Source organism: Hibiscus syriacus, unplaced genomic scaffold (assembly GCF_006381635.1).
Source record: "Hibiscus syriacus cultivar Baekdansim isolate YM2019G1 unplaced genomic scaffold, ASM638163v2 tig00112517_pilon, whole genome shotgun sequence".
In the NCBI taxonomy this organism is placed as follows: Eukaryota; Viridiplantae; Streptophyta; class Magnoliopsida; order Malvales; family Malvaceae; genus Hibiscus; species Hibiscus syriacus.
In genome coordinates this window covers 211,142-235,699 of record NW_024063353.1, presented here as the reverse complement: position 1 = coordinate 235,699, position 24,558 = coordinate 211,142, and the positions used below count along the sequence as shown (strand labels likewise).

The window sequence follows — 24,558 nt, the reverse complement described above, 5'->3', positions numbered from 1 at the left end:
TAAACATACGATTATACCCGTGACCGAATATGTATCGAACACGAGAAATTTACCGGAAGTCGGAAGAATAAAAAACACATAATCAGGCTAAACTGAATCGACTGCTTGATATGCAAGGTTTAGAGTTAAATAAACAATGTAAAAAATAGTTCTGCCATTTAGCCAACTAAAACTCCTGTACTTGAAACAGTTGTTTTATTGATATGTGTACCTTGCTCTCTAGCATAACACCTTTAAGAAATTAACCCCAGAAAATAAAAGGAAAAAAAAGTAGATATTAAAGCCATAATAATGGCCTGCCCCAAACCAATAATGAAATTGCAATCCACAACAGTTTTCTACATAGTACACTACGTTAAAAGTTAAAACTTAGGGGACGCTTATGAATCAATCCTCTGCAGCCTTCTTGACTCTTCTTCTAAATTATCGATACCATCTTGCACGATAGGTTCTCGGACTGAACCTTTCGTACTCTCAGAAAAAATATCTGAAAAAGTCTTTCAGACCCTGAAACAAACCAGGTAAGACAATATGCATGTCAAAATTTGGACATGGTAGTTATCAGTTTATATTCCAGCTAGTGATAAGTAACCCAGAATAGTTTGCGAATCAAAATTTTGGCAGCAGAGGTGAAGTTGATCTATGAAAGATTAAGCTATCACATTTAAACTAATATTGATACCTGGTCAATGCACACTTCATTCAAACACAAAAGGTTTATGTACAATAAGGATGTGAATGTGTAGCTGTGAGAGCATAAGAAATTAAAACTTTATGTATGAACACTTAAAGATACCTTTGTAGTGGGAGTTCCCGAATGTGTGAGTAAAGAACGAGATTTCCCAGAAAGTTGAAGTTGCGCCTGCAAGAAAATGTCGAATCAGAAACTAAGATTATAGTCATACGAACATCAAGATGGACCGACCTAGGTTATAATGTAGTGCAGAAACGGGGATCATATAAAAATGTGATGGAGTGAAAATATAATCATACTGCAAACTCAAAAGGTGCAAACAAACTAAAAGGACATCTTCAGACTGGTACCAACCTGCAAGGCTTCGGGCATCTTTGCTTTTTTGCCACCAACCACGTTACAAAGGTACAAAACACCAGCATTGGCAAGATCCTGCCACAGAAGAAAAGTGTGTAAATTCTGTTGAATAAAATCAATAAAGAAACTACACAGCCAAAAATATAATTCACTCTTAAATGTGCAAGAAACTAAATATCATATTCTTTTCATCAGTGCCACAACCAGTCCTTACTTCAATGATCACAGGGCAAGGGAGCAATGGGGATCAGTCAAACAATGCAATTTTGCGCCCAGAAAAACACATTCAAATTATAGAGCAAAGTAGAAGAAAAGGAAAAAAAATATATTTACCTGCTTATATTCCAATGAACCTATTTTTCCATCCTGCAAGTGAGCAAAGGTGGAAAAGAAAAACAGATCAGACATACGTGTATATATATACTATGACCTCCAGGAACAAGATAAAGAAACGGAAAAGAATCAGCAATGCTCCTTTATGTTTCTGGAGAACCCCGTTTCATTAGTAAGATGAATATCTCTTGACGTGAGGCAAAACGAAAGAACAAAAGAAGAGACACAACCACTGTAAGTGAGCAAAGGTGGAAAAGCAAAACAAATCAGGTACATGTATACATATATACACTATGACCTCCAGGAACAAGATAAAGAAACGGAAAAGAATCAGCAATGCTCCTTATGTATCCGGAGAACATGTTTCATTAGTAAATTAAACATCTCTTGACGTGAGGCAAAATGAAAGAACAAAAGAAGAGACAGAACCACTGTAGTGCCATAAAACAACAGCTTCTCAATAACATAACTGCAAAATTCATTAGAGGAGAAAAAAGATTTCTCACCAGACCAGAAATCATTCTCTGCAGTGCATCCAAATCATATTCAATGTTGGAAAGATTCATATGAGCCTCTTCTACCTGTTGATGTATATGAACAACATTAGAGCAGTAAACTATTATTTCTTTTGATCGATCCAATTTGATCTCTAAGCATATTAACCACAAGCCCAAAAGCAAAGAGCAAATAAACGCACGATATGGTTGATATTTTAACATCAAGTTCAAATGTTCCAAACCCACATTATTATTATTGAAATCATTGCAGATTCATCTCCACAATGAGAACCAAGAAGCATTTGAAACAATCATGTGTGACATACTCTATTCACTCTTTTCTTAAAACTAAAATTCATAAGGAATGCAACAAGAAACAAGCAGCGAAGTGGGGGTCTTATTCAACGAGGTCGTGTTGCATATGATATTTACTCCCTACAAAGATTAGGTGAAAGAAAAGGATAACATGCACTTACACTTTCTTGAATGTTCTTTGAGATTTCCTTCTGTGTTTCCATTTTATCATCCAGATTCTGAATCCGTTGGGTCAAATGCTTCTTTGCAGCCTGACCAAATAAAATTTGCAAACTAATGAAAAACAGGATCTATATTACTTAGTGCGCGCGCCATTTATTACAACCAATGAATTTAAAAACCAACTAGGTTATATCATATTTTTGAATATGCACATGATATTGATTATGGAAAACATTTGGTCCACAGAAACATGCTCAATGAAAACGAAATGCTAAGAAAACTGTAACAAGAGAACATACAGAGAGAGCATCAGACACAGAATCCAGATGTTTTGTTAAGTTCTCCACAGCCAAAGCCATATTGCGTTTTGTTACCCAAAATAGATCACAGAACGAAATGCCCTTGTAATTAGAAGGGAAAAAAAACGAAAACAAAATATAATTAACTCTATATAGAACTAAAAAAGAAAAGAAATATATTAAGAATTCATGGGAAAAAATGCCAATCTATCTCTAATGAGAATACCTTCCACCACATGTAACCATAACCCAATGCCCCCAATGTAGCAGCTGGGACTACCATAGACGTTAAGTTAACTGCCAAATTAGATAAAATGCAAACAACTAAGCAAATTCACTTATTTTCTACTTCTAAAGCTTAAAAAACTACTATTTAATCAAATAAAATTAAAAATACCGCCGGAATCCCCATTTAGAACAGTTATCTGCCGTGCTGAGGCTAGTTGCCTAATCTCCATTGATAAGCGACGAACCTACAGATTAATTAATACAACAAGAAAAAAAAATCAAAATTACAACCAAAAGGTTTCAAATTTAAGCTCTATTTAATCATATACCTGAGCCAGAAGGGCCTCTGAATCATCTGATTTGTCCCCAGATTTTTCAAGTCCTTTCACCAGTGACTACCGGATTACAAAAAAAGAAAAGAAAAGAAAATTGTTAAAATGCCCTAAGTTAGCGATAAAAAAAAGGACCAATACTTCAATGAGATTGCAAGGAGAACCTGACTAATTGAAATAAATGCAAAACGGTAGAAACGAACCTGCAATTCACCTAACAAGTCTGATAATTTACCATTCTTGAAAAGAACCGTACCAGTGTAACCTGACGATAAAAAGATTAAGAAACAAGAAAAGTAAAAATTGAAACATAACAACAACCAAGAATAGCATCGTAGTAAGATAGTCAATTCGAACAGTACCTGCGCCGGCTAGGATCAAAATCTTCGAAAATCCGACTCCAGTTTGGATCGCCATGGCGGAGATTCGATTACCAAAGAGAGTTTGGTTTTTCTTTTTTTGTTTTTTGTTTGGTTGAAAAAGGAGACGATTGTTTTTTCTTTGTGTTTGTGTGCGTGCGCGTGCGCGTGCGCGTGCGTGCGTGTTGTGTGTGTGTGTGTGTGTGTTGGGGGTGGGCGGAAGAAGAGGAAGTGACGGTGGATTAGCTTGGCTGATGTTGAGGACAAGTTTGTTTTCCACCTTGTTTGTCACTCTCAAACGACGACGCTTCAAATCTAATAGTCATACCTAGACATAAGATTAATATAGCTATTTTTTTTTATTTGATAAATTTTTGTTGAATATAAGATGGTCTCAATTATAAAATAATTGTCCAAACTATAACGATTTTCATAAATAAATTTTTAAACTATTTTTTGAATAATTTGGTGTCTAACGTTGTAAACGTTACCAATTTAGGTAGTCAGACAGTAACCGGCGCTAATTTCATATGTTAAGTAACTCTTGTATTTTTTAAAATTTTATTTAAATTGAAAAATTAAAATTATGTTTGAAAAGAAAACATAAATTTTGAAATAGCCCCAAAACTTTCAAAATCTTTATTTTAACCACTAAACCCACACCTCGTCATGCCACCCATCACCATTACCCGTCGATGAATCTCCACTCGACCTCACCTCCCCTACGATCAAAACCCTATGAAATTACGATCGATCGATGTTTTATACCCAGTGAACTCTATTATGAAAATCGCAACCCCACACGATTTCGAAGGTCGATCGAGACAAATACATATAACTAGGAGGATGGCAGAGACTACGTTGATGACGGTGGTTGTGGGCGAAGAGGGCGACAACAGTTGATTAAAGTTAGGATTTGGGGATTTTGGGGTTTTTGTAATTTAAAATAAATTATGATTTTTATAATATATCATATTTTTAACATTTAAAAAAATAAATCTCAAAATTACTATAATGTAACATATGTCACTTATCGGAGGAAAGTAACACCGTTTTCGACCAGAGCGCTTAAAGTGATAATGTTTGTAACATTAAACATTGATCATTCAAAAAAATAGTTTATACACATATTTGTGAAAAATGATATAGTTTAAGCACTTATTTTATAATTAAGCCTAAAAGATAATACATGTTTAAAGATTTTTAATCATTTAATAATGATATTCATATTCTTACACATGCAATACTCAAACTCAGGATTTTAATTGATAATAATAATTCTTTAATCATTTAGATCATTTTTTATTAAAATAATGTGATTATAAAGTAATATATATTCGTAATCCTCTCAATCATTTAACAATGAACGTTTAATCACTCTAATGTAATTATTAGTGTTGGAACCCGATAAGAGTGAGACCACTTAATCTACCTATAAATTTTAAAGTTATTTAAATAAAAAAGGGTTTTCACATGCAAAATTTAAATTTTAGTTATGATTTCAATAAATTTAGTATGCATTTAAATTATAATTGATTAAATTGTCAAATATGACAAGCTTTGATCCCATTCGATTTTATAAAATTATTATTTTTTAAAATAAACTGAATCTGAATTTATAATGAAAAGCCTTTTCCATCATAAATAATAAATATAGAGAGAGGGTTATTGTATTATCAGGGGTTGTTTGTTTGATTCTTAATAGAATCATTCAGTGCTGAATGTTGAACGGTTCAACATTCAGCGCGTTAGTTTCGCACATCTGAATGATTCAGTGTTGAATGATTCAGCACAGAAGTACATTCTGAATGATTCAGAGTCATTATCAAACAACATGTCACATTCAGAGCTAATTCATACAGAGCCTTTGAATCATTCAACATTTGAATCATTCATCGTTGAATCATTCTGAAGTAAACAAACAACCATTTACTCTATGTATATGTTTAAGGTGTAAGAACAATTAGTTCACTGTTAATTAGGGATGGTTGTTTAATAGAGTTAAATCGAGTAAAAAAATTGGAGTTATTCGAGCTGACGAATCTTATTTTATAACTAAAATTTTTCGAGTCTAAATGAGTTTATAAAGTTTTATTGAAATTTTGTTTAAATATAATTATAAATATTTATAACATTATGATACTATTTGGATTCTAATTTGAATGATTTTTATAATCATATAACATATATATATATATTCGTATATTTTCATATGTAATATACATATAATATCATATATAATTGAGAGACTCGACTTAAATTTAAAAATCAATCTATTAATTATTAAAAGTTTTGAGTTATTTAAGTTATTATTTTATTTAAATTTATTTTTTAAATCAAAACAAATTAATTTAAATTAAATTAAAAAAATAAATTTTTTCGAATCTAATTTTATCTATTCATATTTATATTAGACCGCTCGTGTCCACATGCTTTGTTGATAAGACTAAAATTTTACAGCCGACATCAAGAGTTTAATTATGCAACTCTCTTTTTCTTAATTCTAATGAACATTATAGAGAAACTAATTAAATTACGTTTTCTTATTCTTTTCATATATAGTAAAAAAATAGTTATGTACAGCTTTAATATACGAAAGACACTACAATAAATATTAATATTTTTTAAAATATTTTCGGTAAACCGTTATTTAAAACATTATTTATTGTTATCGGAAATGTTAATTTTATTAATTAATTTTCGATAAAACTCAATATTAACATTTTCAGTAGAAAAAATAATGTTTTAGGTAACGTTTTACCGAAAATATTAAATATTTTAGATAACGTCTAATATTAACATTTTCGATAGAAAAATAATATTTCAAGTAACACTTTAACAGAAATATTAAAAAAATATTAATATTTTCGATAACATCTTTCTTTAATCGTATGTTAATTACAGGAGAAATAAAAAAAATTACACGTGGGAATATTTATGCATGCCGTAGTTTCGCTATCAACTTGGCAGCCAAGGGCCCCACTCAATAAAATAAGAATAATTAATAGGACTTTTAATTAAAAAATAGATAAAAAAGCCTAAATAACACAAACTTGCACTCGACTTTCTTCTTACTCTTATTTTGGTAACTCAAGTTTAAAACAAGGTTTTCACCTCCTTCCTAGAATCCTGAACTTCAAGCCCATATCCATGCTCTCTCTACCATATTCCCTAATTTAATCGATCGATGGATTAAATATCTTAGAACCTACATGTAAAAAACAACGATTAGTTAAACCTCTTGGTAACAGTGATGGTATATTCTTAGAGAAGATATTTGAAGTTTAAGTTTAATTTTTTTATGTTATTCTTATAATTATTTTCTTATATAAAATTTATTTTATTAAAAAATATTTTATTAGGTTATGTCATGACATCGTTATAAGTTAATGGCATAATGCTAAAAAATTCAATGCATACAATTCAGTAATCAAATTGAAATATTTTAAATTTCAGTGACTAAAATAGGATTAGAAAGAAAATTAAGAAATGATTTGTGTAGTTTATACGAAATATAATGCCTAACCATTAAGTTGAGCTAATCCTTTGTTGCCTTTCTTTTTAATGTTACAATTAAGAAAAGTATATAAAATCTTCATTTGGGATCAATTGGTTTATAATTAATTGATAAAATTTTCCGTTTGTTTCCTGAGCAAATCTCGGGAAGGAAAACTTATTTTTTATTTTCTCCGTTGTTAACTCGTGATTGTGAAGCTTTCTTTTAGAGAATCAGAGAGTTAACTCGCGGCGCTTACTCTGTATGAACGTCCTTTTGTTCCCTTTTCTTGTTCTTTGATTTCCATTTCTAGAATTATATTCTTTTTTTTTGCTTGTTTTTCTTTAATTTTGCTAAGATTTGTGTATGGTAATTACATATCTAAGGAAAATTATAGGTTTGATTGCTAAGATATGTTGAAGCTTCTTTTATCATTGTTGTCATAGTTATGGATCTTAGGTTAGGATTGTTTTCTCTTGACAAGTTAGATTTGTGTTTTTAGCTTATTTTCATGAGTAGATTTTAACTTTCTATGAGTAGATTTTCCGGCTTTTGTGTGCTAGCCTGCTAGGTGTTAATTTGTTCTAATAATTCTAGAAAATTATTGATTTATAATCTTAGTTTCATGTTTAATGGTTGTGATTTGCTGGATCATTGTTCTGAACAGAATTTAAAAGCAAGAGTGTGTTTTCTGTCATCTTTTGTCCTTTTCTTTCAATTGCTTCATCTTTAAGCAATTCTCCTTCTCCTTTTTCTATGTTATTAGTATGAAAATCGATGTTTCCCAGCTATTAGTGATTGTGATTCTAAGTTGTAAATGTTTAATTAGAACCATGGGATGTAAACTAAATAACTAGAATCTATGGGATTGGAATGAGTTGCTTCTTGCTGTGCAGATCTTGATTTAGTGGGTATATGCTTGCTGCTCAAAGTAAATATTGAGGTTTGAATGTCAATCTGCATATAAAGTTACAGAACTGATGTTCAAAACTTGGTTTACTTGTAGAAGTCTGATTTTATTCCGTTTTCTTCCTGTTTATGTTGGCTTTTATCGTTCACTTTTTGCATATTTGCATTGATTTTGGATTGGCTTCCCTTAAATCTGCAGGTGAAGGTGAGGATGTCTACTCCTGCAAGGAAGAGACTGATGAGGGATTTTAAGAGGTTGCAGCAAGATCCTCCTGCCGGAATTAGTGGTGCTCCTCAAGATAACAACATTATGCACTGGAATGCTGTTATATTTGGGTATATGATAAAATAAGAATGGAGCATCTTTATCTTTTAGTTAAGATTCAATAGCATGTGCTAATGTCTATACTTTGATGAATTTGCAGGCCTGATGACACCCCATGGGATGGAGGTAATGTAAATTCCGGTGCATAATTTTGTTTGAAGTATCAGTTTGTCTATGGTTCTTTGGCGGGTTTGTTTGGTTGTCTCTTTAAAAGATTTCTATGTTAATCTATCTAATCGGAGACAATTCCTCTATAATTCTATTGTCCCATAATGATGTTATCAGTTTCCCATATATAAATTGGTTAAATGCTTCCTCTGAATGACTTTCTGAATGATGAATTTGTTATGTTTGGCCCAAGGATATAATTAGATATTCTGTGAATTGTTTGAGCTGGTACTTAATGCAAAAGGCTGAAGGTTGGATTTGTTCAAAGGGGAGTGACATTTTTAATTGCCTTCTAGACTTATTTTTCATGTGAATAAGTTAAGCAGAAGTGGAACAATCTTTTCATGGACTAGAGCCTTAGGAAATCTTTAAATTCAACGAGCGTATGATTTTGGTAAGAATGTTCTTCAGAAGACGACCAGAAGACCTCTACATTTGGATGGAAAATCGTCATGCTTATTTCTGATGTGGATTTTAGTTTGAATAGTAGAATTTTAGGATTATATAAGCTATAACTTTGAATATTTTTCCCCAATATAATGTAGGTAAACTGCTAACAACTATAAATTAATAATATCTGTTTGACAATTTTGAGTCTTTTAGGTACGTTTAAGCTGACTCTTCAGTTTATGGAGGATTATCCAAACAAGCCACCAACGGTTCGTTTTGTATCTCGAATGTTCCATCCAAATAGTAAGCCTCTAGACAAGTCTTCTTTTTTCTGGATCCACTTTTTCAATTATTGTTGCATGCCATGCAAGCTTTGATGCTTTTTATTACTAGCTTCAACTTTTTATACATCTGTGCAAGATAAATTTATCCTTTCTTGCATTTTAGGTGTACCACGTAGGGTGCAACTATAGCAGTTGTGCTTATGTCATTCATCATGCCTTTAAGTTTTATTAACTATATTTCTGAATGAGAAGATCTAATACTCAGAAAGAGCTTGATACTTGTGGTTTCTGAATGAGTAGACCCCTACTATGAAAGCGGGTGCTCAAGGTGGATTACATATTTGTTTATGAATCTCCAAACATGAGGTAATGAATGTTTAGGAAACACAAGGCCATCATTTTCTTGTTGTTTGTGTCATAAGCACCTAGCCATCCACACAACCAAAGCTTTGAAGCTGATGTTACTTGGCAAATTTACATGTTCGGCTTCAGTTTCTGGTTCTCATCATTTGATAACTATATTATATTTTATTTGTTATTATGATATAAGATTTCTCTTTGTGCTCTTGTATATTTTGGTAATCAACAGATTTAGCCATTCTTAATCTGATCCGTATTGTATCTTGCTAATTTGTCAGTATATGCTGATGGAAGCATCTGTTTGGACATTCTACAAAATCAATGGAGTCCAATTTATGATGTAGCTGCAATACTGACATCTATTCAGGTACGATTCAATTTCTTCATCTTTTCATTTGTGGCTATCTAAGGGCCACGGAATAAAACATTATTAAGTCCAATTCCCTCTGTCATGGTATATGCTTTGAAACAACCTGCCTAATATTGTAAACTTCCGTATGAAAGATGTGGAAGTGAAAACATCAATTACCCTTGCAAAGTTCCAAGGACAACCAGCTACTGGTACTCATCATTCATGTGAAGGATCCAGACCTTTAATACTTTGCATGCATCATTTATGGTATTACTTAGCATTGACTTTTAATACTTTGCATGCATCATTTACGATATTGCTTAGCATTAACCTCCTGTGTGTGTAATACACACATAGAACATATAGAGATTGGGCTTCTGGTTAAACAGTTGGAGGGAAAAGAGGTAACTTTTCTTATGAACACGTCAGTACCTCTAAATTAAGAATCCTTGGTTCTAATCCTGATAGGTTGTTATAAAACTGTGGTACTCATGCATTTAACATGTATGCCACTTATGGTCATCTCTCTCTTAGACTTGTTTTAAGCCTGCTCTTATCTTGTGTGTGCAGTCATTGCTTTGCGATCCAAATCCAAACTCCCCTGCGAATTCCGAAGCTGCTCGGATGTTTAGTGAGAACAAGCGTGAATATAATAGGAGAGTACGTGAGGTCGTTGAGCAGAGTTGGACCGCTGACTAATATCTCATGTCGGACTCCATTGTAAGAACAAAGTGTGACGACAATAGGAGAGTATGCGAGACTGCTGATGGATGGCTCGAGATTTGGTTTCTATGGAACGTCAAAAATAGTCCTACTGGCCTGTCTAAATAACATTGAAAATGTGTTTAAACTGTTTTGGATTTGTTAGTTGTTTGTGTTATGAAAATGAATGCTTCTCCTTGGGCAGCACTTTCATCAAGTACTCAAAGCATAAATAAACCATAAGTCGATAAACCGAGCTTTGAAACTTGCATTTGGAGACTTCTTGATGATGATTTGCGTAAATAAAAGTGGAACAGTTAAGTTTACTTTTGGGCACTGCTCTTCAAAAAATTTTGGGCTGTAATCGTTTTATAGGTCCTACTTTTAAAACTAGACAAATTAAGGCCCCAATTTTTTGGTTCAATTTCTTTTTAGTTCCTTAGTTTTGAAACAGGGCAAATAGATCCTGACCTACCATCTTTTGGTTTAAATATTTGACCCTAATTCTTAATTTTAAAATTTTAAAAAGATGCTTTAACAATTAGATTTTAATTAATATTTTATTATTTTTCATACTAAATGTTACGATTACAGCTCTATACGAAAAATGTTTTTCACCGTTTGACCATTACGATGTTGACTGTTATAGGAGATCAATTTTCCCAAGCACCCCAATGCCGAAAACTATGGCGAATCTCCGGTATATCTCTTTCGGTAGAGCGGCTGCAAAGATGGGAAGGATATGAAATTTCGTAAGAAAAAGCTGGAAGAAATATGCAACTGAAATTTGGTAAGAGTTGGGACGTAGTTTAAGTGTGTTTCTCTTGTAATTTCATGTTTAAGTTTTTAGGACATTATGAGTAAGTTTTTAGTTCAAGAAGAAAGCATGGCAAATAAGCAATGGCATCAGTAACTGCAGCAATGAAAACCAATGTTCACCTACCATTCACGTGAATGAAGATAGGAGTAAGTAAAGTGGGGCACTACCATATTTCTGGTACTCGTATGAATGCAAATCGTCTGTTACCTGACCTTATATTAAAATTGTTATCATTCTAAAATCATGAAGTTTCATTGATGGAAATGTTATTCGTTGGAAGGCTCGCCGGGCATTATAAAAGGCTGCCATCACTTATTCGTGGTCACTAGCCGGTAAAGGAGGTAAGTATGACCGAAGTGATTATAAGTCAGTATATGTTCAAAATCTCTCTTAATTATTGACAACGCATAAATATAGATGCTCGAACCGGAGACCTCTAAGAAAATAACACTCTTTTTAACTACTAAAGTCGTTCTATAAGTTCTAATCATAAACTCATACTCCTTCTTTCAGAAGTGAATTATTAGGATAAAAAAAGAATAGTAATTTAATTAAGTTGTATTGTTGATTCCATGAATCTAGATACACATGTGACATAATCAATGTTGCATGTGACAGAAAGAGAAGTATGTTAATAATTCTATGAGTCTAGAGACGCATGTGACATAATCAATGTTGCATGTGATCGATAGAGACGCCATATTAAAGGACAATTAAAACTATTTTACTTTTAAACAAAATTAGTTCATGCTTTTCTAATGGTCCCCATATTCCGGTATAAATATGGGGCTACCACACACTTAAAACTACATCCCAACCTAACCAGATTTCAGTTGCATCATTCTTCCAGCTTTTCTAATGGTTCAAACCCTTTATGCCCCAATTCTTTATCTTTTTCCTTCAAAAATATAATAGAGTTTCATATCCTTTGTATCTTTGCTTCAAAGCAAAGCTTGTAGAGGCAACAAGACGGATGCAAAGGAGCCGACTGTTGAAAAGCAACAAAGCAGCATTTCTCTACCTCCATCAATGTCGGATTTGATTCCCTTCTCACATCAATATTTTTGCACAGACAAGAATCACCCGAATCGCAAACACTTAAACAACAAATCGAGGTTTGTGAAACGCATGCCATTGAAGGAGAAACAAGGTATTGTACAACATCTTTTGAAGCTTTTAAAGATACGGATATTTCTTTACTAGGAGATGACATTCGATTGTTGGTTCTTGTTATAGATAAAATAATGTCAAATCCAAATTTTATCATTGATGAGTGCATTAAGCTAGTGGCTAAATCAGATGTGGCGTGTCATAAGCTGGATTATGTGTATGTTGTTTACCTTTGTCATTATATTGATCAATATATTGACGACACAGGTAAACAATGTTCGCATAATCCAGCTTATGACACGCCACATTTGATTTAGCTTCTAGTTTAATGTCTTCGTCAATGATAAAATTTGGGTTTTGCATTATTTTATCCATAACAGGATTCAGTAACTAAATGTCTCTTCAAATAAGAAAATATTCATATCGATAATAGCTTCAAAAAGATGTTGGACAATACCTTATTTCTCCTTCAATAACATGCATTTCACAAGCCTCAATTTGTTGATTAAGTATTTAGGAATCGAGTGATTCTTGTTTGAATGAAAAATATGACAAGGTCTGTGAAAAAAGGAATCAAATCTGCCATTGATGGAGGTAGAAATGATGTTTAATTTGTTGCCTTCAAAATCAACTCCTTTGCATCCATCTCTTTACCTCAGAAAGGAAACATCCTTATAGACGTTTCGATATGCAAATTCATTGCTTGAAACTTTAGGACTATAACATATTTATTTTGGCTTGTGTTTCACTATATGAACAGAAACGTACCTAGGGCTATAAATGACCCGAGTCAAGCTCGAGTAGTACTGAGCTCGACTCGACTAAAAAACTCACGAGCTTAAAATTTTTCAAGCTCGGCTCGAATTCGAAACCATGAACTGAAGCTCATAAAAACTTGAAAAAGCTCGAAATGAAAAAAATCGTAAACTTAATTCGATTGAAGCCTCAAACTCAAACTCAAACTCAAATATGAACCTTAAATACATAAAAATCATATACTGCATTTTTTTTTAAAAAAATATCAAAACATAAATGTTAATATTATTAATAATTTTTTAAAAAAAAATAAAAACTTAATATATTATATTTCCGAGCTGCTCACGAGTTTTTCGAATCGAGTATTAAGTAGCTCGTTTCAGCTCGTTAAGAATCCAAGTCCATTCAAATAGAGTATTTATTAAACTTTAATCGAATCGATCTTGAACAGCTCAAGATATGTCTCGTGTCATTTACAGCTCTACGTGTACCAATATATAACTCAATTTATTACGAATGTTTTGTTGCTACATCATTAACTAAACCAACTTCATGATCATTTAAAACACTCGAAACAAGAAAGTGTTTTAAGGATATTGACACTGCACTTATCCAGGTCGATATTTGCTTACAATTAGAATTGAAGTTTCAAAATGTCTTCAGGGAAAGTAAGTGGATTTGCTAGAGCCAACTATACTAAAATCAATAGCTTTGACAAGTCGAATTTTCGTATAATTTAAAAACTTAAAATCAACTTTAAATATAATTTAGTCACTTAATTTTTTTGGTAGACCATCCAAGTGACTAATTAATTATTGTCAGATTTCATTTTGACCATCGATGTTTTTATTTAATCAATCAGAACACCCAACTATTTAAATGCTTCAATCAAGTCACTGCTTGTTAATTTTTTAGAGGAGATGACGTGTCAATTAAAAAATTGGCATGATTATACATCTAATCATCAATACTTACATATTCTATCAATTTAGTCCTAATTTTAATTGAAAAAATTAACACCACCTGTGTATGAGAAAATAAATTATAAAGAGATTCCCAAAATTTCAAACCAAAGATCTTGGGTGTCCCAGGCATACCTCAACCACTGGGCTAAATGCCCCATTTGTTGAAAACTTTTCTATATATTTGGTTTACACACACATAGACATGCATAAAGTCGGATAAAAAATTGATCCGGATCGGATAAAAATCGATTCGATTTTTTCACCTAGCCAAAAAACCAGATTTTAAAAAAATCGGTTCAGATTCTAACCGGTTTGGAGGGTCGGATAGTGTAACCGGTTTCGGTTTGAAAAAATCGATTTTAAAAAAAAACCAGATATAAAAAAATCGGTGGTGGTGAGAAAAAAATTACAAAAAATAAGATTTGAGAGATGTTTAGGTGTTGTGTAATAAGATTTGAGAAAGTTGTAATCAACTAAATACATCCCCAACCTATTTATACATGTTTAGGATGGTAAATTGGGTGTTTTTGGCATCAAGGTATGGGCAGGGTATGGGTTTGCTCGGTGGAGGATGGGCAGCAGCCAAGGTTTGTGTGCTAGTGGAGCAGCAGGGCATGGGTGATGAGGAATCGAGTTGCATGTGGGATGTAGGGCTGTTGGGTATTGTGTACTTGTGTTTGGGGCGCAACATCTTGGCATGGGCATCAGCCCTTCACGTGGGTGGCAGGTGTACTAGCATGGGCAAGATTTAAAAATGTTCACTGAGTGTTTTGTTGTTTTTTGAGTTGTTTGTAAGGGGTTGTTTGTTTTAACCTTTATGTAATCTTTTCTTATTAATGAATTTTGAGGCACTCTTTTCCTCCTTCCGCTGATTAAGGAACACCGTTTGGTGTTCCGTTAATCATGAGAGGAGTTTTAATGAGACCTCTACTTCCTAAAAAAATGTGGTAAAATTGTGATTTTTTTTATAGAAAAAATGGTCACAAAAACCCCCCAACGGCTACATTAGCAGTTAGTTTTTAAAACTCCATATCGTATTATTTCGGATAAAAACCAGTTTTTTATCCGGGTTTTTTCAAACCGGTTTTTAATCTGGTAAAAAAACTGATCGTCCAATTTTTTTCCCAAACCGGTTATACTATTCGGTTTTTAAATATCCGATCCGGTTTAAAAAAAACCAGTTTTTCCCAAATCCAATTTCGGATATTTTTTGCGCAAAATTGAATATTCGGATTTTTTGTGCACCTCTACACACACGCATATATATATATATATAAACTATTGAAACAAACCTAATAAATAAATTATATTTCTCTCTCACACACATATAATTATAGTTAATGTAAAATTTTAAAATAAAAAATTAGTTCAATATTTTATATTTTTAAATTAAATTAATTTCTACTTTTTCACAATTTTTTTTAAATTATTAAAAATATAAAGTAAATGAAAAATAATTTTTTAAATAAATTGAAGATAAAGAGTTAAGATTCAAATTATATTTTTTTATGATTTAAGTTATTTTTGTGACTTTGGATTCTTTAATGATTTTTTAATATAATTTTACTTTTTAATACAATTCATATATAATTATTTAAAAATAATTACAAAAATAATTTAATTTAAAATATAAAATTATTAAACTTATTTTTAAATATTGTATTAAGTATAATTTAATATATATGTGCGTAAAATGTAAATTATTTATTAGATTTGTGTTAATATATATATATATATATATAGCAAATTTTCAACCAACTAACAAATGAGACATTTAAGCCAATGGTTGAAGTGTATCTATGGGCACCCAAGTTATCTAGTTTGAATCTCTTTGTTAGTAACTCTTTAACAATATATTTTCTTCTACACGACACGTGTCATCATATAATTGATAGATAATTTTATTCAATTGAAATATTAAAATTAATTGAAAAGGGCTCTACAATCATGTGGTGACATGTGTCACTTGAAAATGTGTCCTAATACTTTGTTGATACATGACACTCTTGATTGAAGGGTTAATTTTTAAAATTAAATTAAAATTATGACTAAATTGATATAATATGTAAGTACTGAAGACCAAATGCATAATTTTTTAACTGACACGTCACCATCTCTATTAAAAATCAATGACCAGTTGCTTAATTGAAGTATTTAAATAATTGAATGATTTGATTTATTAAATCAAAATATCAGTAGTCAAAATAAAATCAGACAATAATTAAGTAGTCACTTTTGTAGTTTACCCTTTTTTTCATTAAGCCTATTAATGAAGAAAAAGTCAATGGTTTTTTATTGGTAGTATTAGTCTTCTTAAGCTCGAAAGATTGTCTCAGGAAAGGCGGATTAATATACGATTAATATACGACGTTACCAGATACATTAAAAGATATTTGATAAATTTGGTTTAGCGCTACCGGAAATATCGAGTAATAGTAATGTAATAGGTGGAAATCATGAAGAAATATTAAAAAATTTAATAACCGACAAACTTTGCTTGTCGGTTTGTGTCGATACTTTATAAAAATATATTAATCCATAACAATATAACAGGTAAAAAAATGACAAAACCGGTCTATAAATGATAAAACAGGTAAAGCGCTACCGAATATATTGAAAGTGTCAATACTTTATAAAAATATGTTGATCCATAACAATATAACAGATAAAAAAAAGACAAAACCGGTTTATAAATGACAAAACAAGTAAAGCGCTACCGGATATATTGAAAGTGTCCATACTTTATAAAAATGTATCGATCTATAACAATATAAAAGGTAAAAAAAATGACAAAACCGGTCTATAAATGACAAAACAAGTAAAGTGCTACCGGATATATTGAAAGTGTCGATACTTTATAAAAATATATCGATCCATAACAATATAATATGTAAAAAAAATGACAAAACCACTCTATAAATGACAAAACAGGTAAAGCGCTATCGGATATATTAAAAGTGTCGATACTTTATAAAAATGTATCGATCTATAACAATATAACAGGTAAAAAAATGACAAAATCGGTCTATAAATGACAAAACAAGTAAAACGCTACCGGATATGTTGATAGTGTCAATACTTTATTATAAGTATCGACACTTTTGGAATTTAAAAGAGAAGAAATTATAGCGCTAATAAAATGTCGATACTTTATAAAAATGTATCGATCCATAACAATATAATATGTAAAAATATGACAAAACCGGTTTCGAAATGACAAAACCGGTAAAGAGCTACCGGATATGTTGAAAGTGTCGATACTTTATTTTAAGTATCGACACTTTTGAAATTTAAAAGAAAAGAAGTTATAGCGCCAATAAAGTATCGATACTTTATAAAAATGTATCGATCCATAACAATATAACATGTAAAAATATGACAAAATCGATCTCGAAATGACAAAACCGGTAGTAAAGAAGTGTGTTTGTGTGGTCATTCAGGATTTTCATTTTTTAATACAAAAAGTTGGATATTTTAAACAAAAAACAGTAAGAAAAGAACAAAAACTTTACAGTAACAAAAGAATAACATTAAGAAACCTACCATGTTATCAGTTTCTCAAAGAACAAAAACCCAGAAACAGACATCTCTTAACGCAAACTTATGTATACTCTTATTATCTATATATGATAAAGTAATGTCAGTTTTAGTTTTATTTTTTTGATTAGGATTTTGTGTCATTGAAACTGTTGATAGAAGAACTCAAACTGGTACACGCATAAGTGTCGATGCATTTATGAAAAGTATCGATCCAAAAAATATCGAAATCGATAATTATTATGTAACGGATAAATTTATAATGTAACCGGTAAAAAATATACTGGTTAATTAGTAAATATGTTTACATTATGTATCGATACTCTTTAAATATGTGTCGATATTTTTTTCCCAAAATGAAAACACAACGAAGTGCACGCATAAAGTGTCGATACATTTAAAATTGTATCAATCTCAAAAATATCAAAACCGATAATTATAATGTAATAGGTAAATTTATAATGTTACCGGTTTAAATATACATGTTTAGTTAGAAAATAGATCAATATAAACGCTACCTATTATATTATATAAGCGCTACCTAATATATTATTACACTTGATAATATTTTCGATTAAATAATATAACATAACTGGTCTAAATTTTAACCGATCACTTATTTAACATATCACGCCATTTTTTAACCGTTTTTTAGGCACGGCACAGCAGAAGTTCCCTAAGCTCGAAGAGACGGTCGATCTAGAGAATGGAGAACCGGCTAAAACCCGAGTAGCGTTTCAATAAACAACCAATCAAAGAAGAGTCATGAAGTCAGCAGTCCAATAAAATGAAGACACATGGAATACCACGTAAGCTTGGCGCTGCTTCCTTATGATATACAGGATGGTCGTTATAAGATCTCTCTATGTTTCCTCCTTTGTCGATTCTTTTTTTTCCTTTAATTTGATTATCAGACAAAATCAGAGGAAGAAGAAGAAGAAGAAGAAGAAGAAGAAGAAGAAGAAGGGAAAATAGTTATTTAACGGCGTCGTAATGGAAGCGACCGGCGTCGGACTACGGCGAGCTTTAGTGTTGGCGTTTTGCGTGGCCGGGATTTGGTCTGCCTACATTTACCAAGGCGTTCTTCAGGAAACTCTGTATGTTTTTATTTTTTTCGAAATTTTATATTATTTTTTCTTTTTATATCAGATTGTTCTCTTGTTTTATTCGATTCTTCTGGACTTTTCCGATTAACTGCTGTTGATAGTTTCCGAAGTTTGCATTTTTTAATACGCGACAGATAATTCGAATTTCTTAGTTAATTTGGAAGTGGATTTAGACGCAAAGGTAGAAAACGAAAAATTGGATCTTAGTCAATATTTTACTTTAGAAGTTAGTTCTAAAATCACTCGAGTAAAATGACCTTTCTTTGGGTTGAATTGGAATAACTTGCGGTGATTCCTTCCACTTTACTGTTATTGAATCTACACTTTTTAATGGCAACAGTTCATTTCATATATATTTTTTTGCTGACTATTTGCTTGGATTCTAAACATTTCACTTGAATGAAGATCGAAGTGCGAGCATACTTTACTAAGTTATTTTATTGTTTCATAAACACATTGTTTATCTCTTTTATTTTTAGATCCACCAAACGATTTGGCCCTGATGGGAAGAGGTTTGAGCATCTTGCGTTCCTTAACTTGGCACAAAATGTGATCTGCTTAGCCTGGTCATACATAAGTGAGTTTCGTCATCCCTGTTACCATACTATTGTATTTTGATTAAGTTTACTCTTCTATACCATTGACCGGTGAGGAGTAGAGAATAATTTATTTGTTCTTGTGCCTCAAATACAGTGATCAAGCTGTGGTCTAGTGGCAGCAGTGGTGGTGCACCATGGTGGACTTATTGGAGTGCTGGAATCACGAATACAATTGGTCCAGCCATGGGAATTGAAGCATTGAAATACATCAGTTATCCTGCTCAGGCATGGTCTTAGATTCTCCATGCCTTTTAGATATTTCCTCGTTTTATCTCTCATGTTTCCATGCCTATCTAGTTATTGATCTGCAACCCTAATCTATATTCGACAAACCAATTCTTAGTTAATTATGCCTTTTCTAGTCTAGTTCTCATAATTGGCAAAATGTTTTTTCGTGTACAAAGTTAAACTATGGACACTTTTTATTTAAGTGCCATGACAATAGTTGAATTCAAATGCTTACTGATTAGTGATGAGGCTTTAGTCCTTGGTATTATGGTTGCTGTTGATTCTCCTTGGACAGCTAGATTGATTTTAACTTTTAACATTTGATGATGTCCGTCCTACTTGCAGGTTCTGGCAAAATCCTCAAAAATGATTCCAGGTAAGATGTACATTATTTTCTCCGATCTATCTTTTTCTCATGATTCTTCATTGATTAGTAAATTGACGGAATCATGCAAAGCATTAATAACTTTGAATTGGTAGTTTATAAGGAATGTGTCATTTATTCCTAAATTTTCTTTAGGTTTAGGAACCATGTATCATGATGTTTCTGAATGATCTACTAACGTATTTTTCCCTTATGCAGTTATGCTGATGGGTACTCTAGTCTATGGTATTCGATACTCTTTCCCCGAGTATATCTGCACATTCCTTGTGGCTGGAGGGGTATCTATGTTTGCACTTATCAAGGTGAGAAATGTGTTATTTGTTGGACTGTAATAGCAATGTCGCTATTTTTCTAGTTCCTATTGACCTCTTGCTTCTTCGTTAGGCATCCCGATGACTAAATGTCTTTAAGTCTCCCATGAAATCTCAATTCGAGTCATATGCTTTGCTCATATGTCTGCTTTGATCTTATTCCAGACTAGCAAAAAAACAATTAGCAAGTTGGCACATCCTAATGCACCCCTTGGATATGGGCTCTGTTTTTTGAACCTTGCATTTGATGGCTTTACTAACGCCACTCAGGACTCAATAAATACTAGGTATGTTTGTACTTCAGCTTTTGTGCTTGCTAGTTTGCTTGACATTTATTATACATTGCTCTTTCGATCCCATTTTTCCTTTCTTACTGTCCATATTTAGACATAACTATCCAAGAAATATTCTTGTTGATATAGTTTGTTGGTCAATTGAATAAGTTTTCCAAGTAAATTTAGGAGCAAAAGCTCTTACTGTTTTTTTTTTCTAAAGGAGAACTTTGGTTCATTCTTTTTTTTTTTTGCTTAGGTATCCAAAGACAAGTGCTTGGGATATAATGTTGGGAATGAACTTATGGGGTACCATATACAACATGATCTACATGTTTGGTTGGCCACAAGCTAGTGGTTTCGAGGCAGTCCAGTTCTGCAAGCAGCATCCGGAAGCCGCTCAGGATATATTGTTCTATTGCCTCTGCGGTGCGGTTGGCCAGAATTTCATTTTCTTGACCATAAGTCGATTCGGCTCCTTGGCGAACACAACCATCACCACGACGCGCAAATTCGTCAGCATCGTGGTGTCTTCTCTGCTGAGTGGCAATCCACTGTCCACGAAGCAATGGAGCTGCGTACTCATGGTTTTCGCCGGGTTGTCTTACCAAATCTTCCTCAAGTGGAAGAAGCTGCAGAAGAAGATAAAGGCCTGAACCACGCCCTTTAAACAGGTTTTAGCTTTACATTTAACCCTTTTCGTGTGCGTGCGTGTGTTCCATTTTCTAATTTGTTTACCTTCCCATGGTATACGATCATTGCAACCCTAAGCTTCAATGATCGCAAATTTTAAAACAAAACTTGGGATTTGGTAATGTAGTTCATACATCTCATTTGAGAAAATAGACTCTTTGTGGTAATCCTATGTTTAGTAGGAGTAACATTTTTATGAATTACAATAAATTAGTAACTTTTAGCCTCTCGCATGATTTTGTCCGTCGAGAAGAAACAAATTTGAATTTGATTTCAAGACTATTTTAATATTTAAGTTATTTTTTCGTCTAATTAGATATTTAAACTTAATATTAATGTTTAATTTAAAATTTTAATTTTTCTAGTTAGATACAGAAACTTGATCTAATGACTTGGGGGTTGTTTGATAAAATAAAATGATTAAGCGTCGAATGATTCAATGGTCTAAATGATTCAAAGGTTCTGTATGAATAGGTTTTGAATGTAACATGCTGTTTGATAATGGTTCCGAATGTACAATCTGAATTATGAATATTTTCATTTTTACCTTCATATTGATTTATTATATTATAAGATATGATTGTTTAATAAGACAACATGTGAAAAATAGGTATTATGGTAAAATATCGGGTGCTTAATAATTCAAAATTTATTTTAATGCTGAATCATTCGACAGTTTTTTACTGTTTCATTAAGCATAGTCTTCATTCAGAGGTGAGAATGCATGGTTCCATTCATCAATAAACAAACGGCCCCTTAATTTGTTACCCGAACATGATTTTGATATTCTAGTTGATTTAAATAAATTATTTATTTATAAATATCAATTTGATCAAATAACTAAAAGAAAGTACCAATTTAGATTTTAAAATTAAATTTGGATATTTAATTAGCTGCGAGAAAGTAAATATCAAATTAAATCAAAACAACGGAGGGCATTAATCAGCCGAAAAAGGGGGAATAAATTAGAGGAATTAGCTCATTTCTTTTTTCCCTTTTCACGGTCTTATGATAAAAAACGAGTATCACGAAATTTATACCTATTTCGAATAGAGACTGATGAGAAAACGTTAGACCAATAGTCCCAGTACCTAAATCACGTGAGCCCATGTCCACAGATTCAGCGGTTGACCTTTATAGTTCCACTCTTAAATTCTAAAAATCCTTTAATATAAGTTGGAGTGGTTTTAGTGATTAAAATAATAATAATTATTATTATTAAAGGATTTGATCATAATTTTATTAACGTATACAAAAATATTTAAAAAATTATTATTAGATCTTTTAGATAATTATTATCTTATAATCACCCGAGATAATAATAAAAGGATCTTACAATCCATTCAATTTATAGTGTATTGATAACAAATACTTTTATATTTTATTGTTTTAAATATTGTTTTATTCATATTCAAATCATCCAAGAAAAATAAACTACTTCAATTCATAGGAACGTCCAGGGGTTAAAATTTTCATTATTTCCGCATAATAATCGTTGGCGAACATAGCCGTCTAGGTTTCCTCTATACATTTGAAAACTTTGATATATCCGCCTTAGATTCATGCACGACACCATGAACAAACCAAGACAATATTTCAAAATTGAAAAATTTCTTACTGATAGTACTCAATTATATCGATAAATATTACTCCATCTGTTCCGATTTCATCGTCTATTGTAGAGTTTTCACGTAGTTTTAATAAGAAAAAATTTATGTAAGATATGCGTTGTAGAAAATGACAATTTTACCCTAAAAACATTAAACTTTACTTTGTTGGGAAACTAAAAAAAGGGTAGAAAGAGAAATGTGCTTAATAAAAGTTGTAGATTTTTTCAAATGGATAATTTAATTGGAACAATTTTAAAACACAAAAAAAAAAGCAATTTTAATGGGAAAGAGGGCAGTTTGATTGATATTATTATTATTATTATTATTATTATTATTATTATATCTTATAAGTTGTAGGTTTAAACATATTCAATGCATACATGACCTTCGTTCTAGGGATTTGTAAGTGATTATGACATTATGCAGAAATAATAATATGTAAACAAACTCGTAATTTATTTTTACATTATAAATATACGAGGACAAACTCGAGAATTTTACAAGTGTCTCAATGACTATAGGGTAAAATAACATGGTTAATCTATACCCATATGGTTCAACCCTCGTCTGCATAAACAAACCCTAGATATATAAAAAGAAAAATAAGTGATCAAAGACTGATTATTCCGTAAGTAAACCCCTGATAATGGCTGCTTGGTCGCTATCGGTGTCCGTCGAAGCTAATAGCTGAGATAACCGGTCGCTTAAGCCGTCAACATCTCTGTGTAAGTTCCTTATGTAGTTGCAGGTTTCCTGTAACACCTTCGAAGCTGATACCTGTAACACGAAATTTGATACGTTTCATGAGATTTAAACCCTTAAACCTTGCTATTAAGCCAAAAATACTCATCTGGAAAAATATAAACGTAATAAAGAAGAAGGAGAAGAAGAAAAACAATGATTAGGTACCCTGTCGGAGCGTCTTCCACGAAGCTCAGGGATAAGCTGCTGCAACTTGGAAACAAGGTCGATAATCTGATCATCAGTGATCCTGGAACCACTTGCTTGCCTGGAACGTGATCTTCTGCTTGACATTCTTGTGTTAAACCAACTAAAATCGAAGTTTAACCAAATATAATATAGAGAGAAGAGAGACAGAGACAGAGAGAGAGAGAGAGATGGGTTTTGGTATTGTCAGAGAAGGGGAAACTGGGGTTATACTTATAGGATGAGAAGATCAAAGAGATATATGGTTTGGCAATGTAATTATAAAAGACAAATGCATGGAAGGAAGCAGTGGGCTAGGCTTGTTAATAAATAGGGTTTTTTGGTGTTTCCATATTTATATATAAGTTATATATATATATATATATATAAGAGCAAGAAGGAGGAGGCTGATTCATAATGGCAAATAGAAAAAGAGGAAGAGAGATACGCCATACCGTGGTCACAAGGAGAAGAAGACAAGTGGGGCTTAAGGGCAATAATCACGCATCTATGCGGCCCTCCCGCCTGTCAGTTTAGCACGCAAGCCCACGTTCTCCTATTACTTCCTGCCTTTTTAATATATTTTCTCACCCTAAAACTAATTTAAACAAGGTTTCAACCTATTTTAAAATTAGGGTAAAGTATAGTAATTGTCATTGAACTTTTCTAAAACTTCA

At 32.1% G+C, this 24,558-nt stretch overlaps 4 protein-coding genes across 5 annotated transcripts; 2 read left to right on the top strand and 2 right to left on the bottom strand.

Moving 5' to 3' along the window:
- Nucleotides 1-178: 178 nt before the first annotated feature.
- LOC120181128 lies at nt 179-6,679 on the bottom strand. Its single transcript, XM_039186326.1, has 13 exons — nt 6,667-6,679; nt 3,580-3,670; nt 3,421-3,482; nt 3,215-3,280; nt 3,055-3,130; nt 2,884-2,954; nt 2,658-2,759; nt 2,358-2,447; nt 1,891-1,965; nt 1,385-1,417; nt 1,049-1,126; nt 797-862; nt 179-507 (listed from the first exon to the last, which is right to left on the bottom strand). The coding sequence occupies exons 2-13, from the start codon at nt 3,632-3,634 to the stop codon at nt 475-477; spliced, it is 807 nt and encodes a 268-aa protein (XP_039042257.1). The 5' UTR covers nt 3,635-3,670; nt 6,667-6,679; the 3' UTR covers nt 179-474.
- A 497-nt stretch (nt 6,680-7,176) lies between these two features.
- On the top strand, nt 7,177-10,834 carry LOC120181140 (ubiquitin-conjugating enzyme E2 2-like). Of its 2 annotated transcripts, XM_039186337.1 has the most exons (6): nt 7,179-7,334; nt 8,181-8,317; nt 8,407-8,432; nt 9,078-9,167; nt 9,787-9,875; nt 10,431-10,782. In XM_039186337.1, the coding sequence occupies exons 2-6, from the start codon at nt 8,193-8,195 to the stop codon at nt 10,557-10,559; spliced, it is 459 nt and encodes a 152-aa protein (XP_039042268.1). In that variant the 5' UTR covers nt 7,179-7,334; nt 8,181-8,192; the 3' UTR covers nt 10,560-10,782. The 2 variants fall into 2 exon arrangements, with proteins under 2 accessions (XP_039042269.1, XP_039042268.1); XM_039186338.1 differs by lacking the exon at nt 9,078-9,167 and having other exon boundaries at nt 7,177-7,334; nt 10,431-10,834.
- Nucleotides 10,835-18,652: 7,818 nt separating this feature from the next.
- On the top strand, nt 18,653-21,447 carry LOC120181171 (UDP-galactose/UDP-glucose transporter 3-like). The gene is made up of 7 exons (XM_039186358.1): nt 18,653-18,847; nt 19,336-19,433; nt 19,550-19,680; nt 20,029-20,059; nt 20,267-20,370; nt 20,545-20,666; nt 20,911-21,447. The coding sequence occupies exons 1-7, from the start codon at nt 18,744-18,746 to the stop codon at nt 21,305-21,307; spliced, it is 987 nt and encodes a 328-aa protein (XP_039042289.1). The 5' UTR covers nt 18,653-18,743; the 3' UTR covers nt 21,308-21,447.
- A 2,125-nt stretch (nt 21,448-23,572) lies between these two features.
- Nucleotides 23,573-24,037, bottom strand: LOC120181199 (transcription factor PRE6-like). The gene is made up of 2 exons (XM_039186378.1): nt 23,864-24,037; nt 23,573-23,731 (listed from the first exon to the last, which is right to left on the bottom strand). The coding sequence occupies exons 1-2, from the start codon at nt 23,987-23,989 to the stop codon at nt 23,576-23,578; spliced, it is 282 nt and encodes a 93-aa protein (XP_039042309.1). The 5' UTR covers nt 23,990-24,037; the 3' UTR covers nt 23,573-23,575.
- Nucleotides 24,038-24,558: the final 521 nt, after the last annotated feature.

Bases quoted from the DNA above. Each gene is read 5' to 3' on its own strand.
- LOC120181199 (XM_039186378.1), bottom strand. From the start codon at position 23,989: ATGTCAAGCAGAAGATCACGTTCCAGGCAAGCAAGTGGTTCCAGGATC. The intron at 23,732-23,863 runs GTACCTAATCAT...TTCGTGTTACAG, and splicing joins GTGGAAGACGCTCCGACAGG to GTATCAGCTTCGAAGGTGTT.
- LOC120181171 (XM_039186358.1), top strand. From the start codon at position 18,744: ATGGAAGCGACCGGCGTCGGACTACGGCGAGCTTTAGTGTTGGCGTTT. The intron at 19,681-20,028 runs GCATGGTCTTAG...TCCTACTTGCAG, and splicing joins ACATCAGTTATCCTGCTCAG to GTTCTGGCAAAATCCTCAAA. The intron at 20,371-20,544 runs GTGAGAAATGTG...ATCTTATTCCAG, and splicing joins CTATGTTTGCACTTATCAAG to ACTAGCAAAAAAACAATTAG.
- LOC120181128 (XM_039186326.1), bottom strand. From the start codon at position 3,634: ATGGCGATCCAAACTGGAGTCGGATTTTCGAAGATTTTGATCCTAGCC. The intron at 2,448-2,657 runs GTATGTTCTCTT...TTATTTGGTCAG, and splicing joins CTGTGTCTGATGCTCTCTCT to GCTGCAAAGAAGCATTTGAC. The intron at 1,418-1,890 runs GTGAGAAATCTT...GCTCACTTGCAG, and splicing joins AGAGAATGATTTCTGGTCTG to GATGGAAAAATAGGTTCATT.
- LOC120181140 (XM_039186337.1), top strand. From the start codon at position 8,193: ATGTCTACTCCTGCAAGGAAGAGACTGATGAGGGATTTTAAGAGGTTG. The intron at 9,168-9,786 runs GTAAGCCTCTAG...CTAATTTGTCAG, and splicing joins TCGAATGTTCCATCCAAATA to TATATGCTGATGGAAGCATC. The intron at 9,876-10,430 runs GTACGATTCAAT...TTGTGTGTGCAG, and splicing joins CAATACTGACATCTATTCAG to TCATTGCTTTGCGATCCAAA.